At 39.4% G+C, this 4,871-nt stretch overlaps 1 protein-coding gene across 9 annotated transcripts in view; it reads right to left on the bottom strand.

Annotated features, from left to right (window-relative positions):
• The window catches only part of ZNF527 (zinc finger protein 527), a 28,486-nt gene that overhangs the window by 13,861 nt on the left and 9,754 nt on the right, over nt 1-4,871 (bottom strand). For 3 of the 9 annotated variants that reach the window (XR_005196582.1, XM_017506465.2, XM_017506466.2), the window contains exons 3-4: nt 4,254-4,380; nt 3,168-3,263 (exon numbers count right to left, since the gene is read on the bottom strand). The exons of 1 other annotated variant lie outside the window; for it this stretch is intronic. Coding sequence is in view for 7 of the 8 variants with exons in the window: in XM_017506465.2 (XP_017361954.1) it covers nt 3,168-3,263; nt 4,254-4,380 (223 nt within the window). In the remaining variant the exon portion in view is untranslated. The remainder of the gene's footprint in view (nt 1-3,167; nt 3,264-4,253; nt 4,381-4,871) is intronic. 5 more of the 9 variants (XM_017506468.2, XM_017506470.2, XM_037730624.1 and 2 more) reach the window with 3 other exon arrangements.

The following is a 4,871-nucleotide window of genomic DNA, read 5'->3' as shown; positions in this document are numbered from 1 at the left end:
AAAAAAAAAAAAAAAAAAAAAAAGAGGAAGATCTTCATGAATTAATACAAAGTGATTTCCTGTTAAGTGATAAAAGCAAAATGCAAAATGTATCATAGCACACTGCTCCTCATATAAATAAATCCAGGATGACTGCAAAATAGAGCATAAGCAGTAGTAAATGGGCCAGGAGCGGAGGCTCACACTTGTAATCCCAGCACTTTGGGAGGCTGATGTGGGCGGATCATGAGGTGAAGAGATCAAGACCACCCTGGCCAACATGGTGAAACCCTGTCTCTACTAAAAATACAAAAATTAGCTGGGCACAGTGGCATGTGCCTGTAGTCCCAGCTACTCTGGAGACAAGAGAATCGCTTGAACCTGGGAGGCAGAGGCTGCAGTGAGCTAAGATCGCGCCACTGCACTCCAGCCTGGTGACAGAGCGAGAGCGAGAGCGAGACTCCATCTCAAAACAAACAAACAAACAACAAAGCAGTAACAAATGAACCTAAATAACTAACCTAAGTAATTTTGGAAATAGTATTTTGACTGAATACTGTAAGACTAAAACAAAAAAATACTATACGCAAATACCTAAATCTAGTTGGTAAATTTGTTTCTCACAGAGAAATAGGTTAGAAATTCTGAAACTACTTTATGTGTATACTAAAACTGAACAAATAGGTAAATATATTTTTTCTCATTATCAGAAAAAGAAATTACAAATAAGTAAAGGAGGAAGGCTACAATAAACTCTGTAAAGCAGGACTAGAAATCAAGTTATTAATAAAACTGATAGTTTTCGTACATAAAAAGATAGAGGTAACAAAAAATGAAAAAAAGATAGAGGCAGAAATTCATACAGGGGTGTGTGTATAAATCTATCTATGTATATGTTTCCTAGCTTTAGCTGCCATAAGGGCCAGAAGCAGTGACATCCCAGTAGCCTAGAGCATACCTAGCACCCAGACCTTGGTTTCTAAACACCATTTCCCAATAAAAGCCATGAGGGCTCCTTGGAGAAGTGGCTGATTCAAGGCTAGGATAAGGAAAATAAAAGAACCTAGAATACCTCATGCAAGAAGGAAGAATGTGGTAAAAAAAAAATGCGTGGGGGTGTGTCAGAAGGTCAAAGGAACCAATGTGGAGGAGATTCCAACATTCAAAGCTGGAACAATTTGAGAAACAAAATAATGACTCACTGGATTTACTTCACAGAAAGAAACAAAAATCCATAAATCCAAAAATAAATCCATTTAAGTTTTATGAAGTGATTACATTTGATGAGGTAAATTAGATTTATCTCTCAGAAAAAAATCCATAAGTATAATTGAATATATAAGTAAATGAAAGGGAAGGAACAATTCTTTATACAGAATAATCCTAATTAACATACATAAAAAAGAGGGAAATGAAAAATTCAACATTAGGTTAACACCACAGTAATAACAGTTGAAGAGATTCAGCAATAAATGCTAAAATTAATGGGCAAAAATTACAGAAGAAACTGAATAATCTCCAAGTATCTCCCACAAGATATTTATTAATTACAAATAGAAAAATAAAAGCTTTATAAAGCAGACACTACCTTCACCAAGTTTGCAAAGTTAACATCACCAATAATAAGACATATCGACATTATGCATCCTTTGGTATGATGCACTGAGATGCATCCTTTGGTATGATGCATTATTTCTGTGGCATTCTTTGCAAAAATGCATTACCTCAATCTAATCACAAGAGAATATCAAAACAGATAGATCCAAACTGATTGCATGCAAATACAATGAGCCATTTGTCCAGAGAGGCATATCTGAGGATTCTAGGAGAGATTTCTCCCAGAAGATGAAGTCAATGGATCACCTAATATGTCCAAGTATTTTGAGATTCAGACAATTGATGGTAAGTCAGGAATTGGATTAGGGATGTGTATATATAAATTAAGCAAAAAAAAAAAAAAGACAAAATTTCCAAGTCATTATTAACTCCAGGGAAAATAAAAAGGTATACAGAAAAAGTAATTTGGCATATTCACGGCACAGCAATGACTAGCACTAAATGGTTGTAATAATGTAAATCCTGAATACTGACTTAATAAAAATTATGACATTGATAAGATGGGGTATGGGAAATGTGTGTATTTGTGTGTGTACACGTGTTGGATTCAGGAGAGGAAAGAGCTAAATCCTTATTTTCTTATAAGAAGATATCAAATAAGGACTCAACCTGAAGAGACAATCAAGAGTAGTAACATAAACATATTTTTGGAGAAATGAAGGGAACACCAAAACAAACTACAAAAGAAAAGAAGTGGATGGCTCTGGGAAGAGGGAAACTGGAGAACCAGGAATGAGAATTCCTTTTTTAAGAGAAAAAGCCTTGCATAGGTTGTTGCAAAGATAGTTTTGGTTTTGCCAAAAATTTAGCGTTTATTTTGCCAAAAACCGCAATTACTTTTGCACCAACCTAAGAATACTACTTGACTTTTTAAATAATGTGCGTACATGCTAGTGCAGAGAAGGCAAAAAATAAAAAGAAAAAAGAAAAGAGAAAAATAATGTGCATACATATCTTTGATAATAATTTTGATAAAAATTTAAACTCCGAAAGGAAATCTAGAAGAAGTGTGATATAATTCTTTTTTTTTTTTTTTTTTGAGACGGAGTTTTGCTGTTGTTGCCCAGGCTGGAGTGCAATGGCGCGATCTTGGCTCACCGCAACCTCCGCCTCCTGGGTTCAAGCAATTCTCCGGCCTCAGCCTCCCGAGTAGCTGGGACTACAGCCATGCACCATCATGCCCAGCTAATTTTTGTATTTTTAGTAGAGACGGGGTTTCACCTTGTTGACCAGGATGGTCTCGATCTCTTGACCTCGTGATCCACCCACCTCAGCCTCCCAAAGTGCTGGGATTAACAGGCTTGAGCCACCGCGCCCGGCGAAGTGTGATATAATTCTAACCATCAGAGGAAAAGAGCTGAGAAGGGCTGAGATTGAGGGTATAGGAAGACTAGAGAGTATAATTTGATTGAAAGAAAAAGAAAACAAAACCCACGGTGTGGTGAGGTTTCTAGGGAAGCATATACTAAGATTTCAGTTCCCATCCCACCTGAAGCCCAGAACAGTTTCCGACTTACTACTTGGTTGAGTACCTTACAGTAGCCCTCCCTGACTGGCGATCTGTCACTCACCTGCACAGTGACCCTGTGACATCTTTCTCTCCACCATCCATGGTTCCTTCCCTTGCTCCAGTAAGGAGATCATGTTGGGCTTAGAAATGGAGAGTCCTGTTCACAGGGGAAGAAAAATGAGACAGACATACAGACAGACAAATCAACATGCTACAGCTGTTATAGGACACAGACCCAATCTCTTGATCATCAGGCAAGAATGGACATTAGAGGATGGGCCAGAGAATGGAATGATACTTGTATGGATGATGAGGAGGATGAAGCTTCTGCCATGCCAGTGGTTCTCAAGGTCTTATAGCAGCTGCAGCCATCACCTAGGAACTAACTAGAAATGCACATTCTCAGGCCGGGCGCGGTGGCTCACACCTGTAATTCCAGCACTTTCGGAGGCTGAGGCAGGCGGATCACGAGGTCAAGAGACTGAAATACTGGCCAACATGGTGAAACCCCATCTCTACTAAAAGTACAAAAATTAGCTAAGTGTGGTGGTGTGCGCCTGTAGTCCCAGCTACTCAGGAGGCTGAGGCAGGAGAATCTCTTGAACCCGGGAATCAGAGGTTGCAGTGAACCAAGATCGTGCCACTGCACTCCAGCTTGGTGACAGAGCGAGACTCCATCTCAAAACAAAACAAAACAAATGCACATTCTCAGGCCCTAACCCAGAACTACTGAGTCAGAAACTATGGTGGCTCTCAAACCTTAATAGACATCAGGATCATTTAAAGAGCTGATTTGGTAGGTCTAGAATGGGGCCTCATAATTTGCATTTTAACAAATTCCCAGGACAAGCTGATGTTGCTCTTCCAAACCACCATCCTACAGCAAAGGGAACTACTCATTTCCAACTCCATGTAATTACCTCATGCAGTCAGAATGTCTGCCAAAAGTAAATTAATTAATTAATTAAAATTTAAGAAACTTAAAAAGTTAAAAATACATGTATTTCAAATCATTTCCTGGGAATGGGAAGTAGAAAGGCAAGTAAGTGCTTTTATGATGTTTTAAGATGACCTAGATATTCTCAACAGAGGAAGCAAAAATGCCCCAGAGGAAGATTTTTAAATTATGGGGGAGAAACATCCTTACCAAGCCATACCAAGTTCCTGTAGTTCTCCAACATGACATCTCTGTATAAATCCTTCTGAGATGGCTTCAGCCATTCCCACTCTTCTTGGGAAAAGTCTAGTGCCACATCTCTGAAGGTCACTAACCCCTGAAATAAAAAAATTCTTGTTCACCAGGTGCCCAGACACCCATAAGGCCCTAGCAAAAAAGATGAATTCTGCTACAGTTCAAAGCTCTAAGTGATGCAAGGAAAATAATCACTGGAGAACAATTACATGATAAGGTTTGTCAAATACTTTGAGAGAAGAGAAATATTAGAAACAGACTCACCATCTGAAAATCTTACATTTTTGTGGCAGGGCATGGCTGCTCACGCCTGTAATCCCAGCACTTTGGGAGGCCGAGATGGACAGATCAAGAGGTCAGGAGTTCAAGAACCAGCCTGACCAACATGGTGAAACTCCATCTCTACTAAAAATACAAAAATTAGCCAGGCATAGTAACGCATGCTTGTAATCCCAGCTGCTTAGGAGGCTGAGGCAGAAGAATCCCTTGAACCAGGGAGGCGGAGGTTGCAGAGAGCTGAGATCTCGCCACTGCACTCCAGCCTAAGTGACAGAGTGAGACTCCAACTCAAAA

Source organism: Cebus imitator, unplaced genomic scaffold (assembly GCF_001604975.1).
Source record: "Cebus imitator isolate Cc_AM_T3 unplaced genomic scaffold, Cebus_imitator-1.0 Scaffold356, whole genome shotgun sequence".
NCBI lineage: Eukaryota > Metazoa > Chordata > Mammalia > Primates > Cebidae > Cebus > Cebus imitator.
This window is presented reverse-complemented; position numbering and strand designations above follow the sequence as displayed.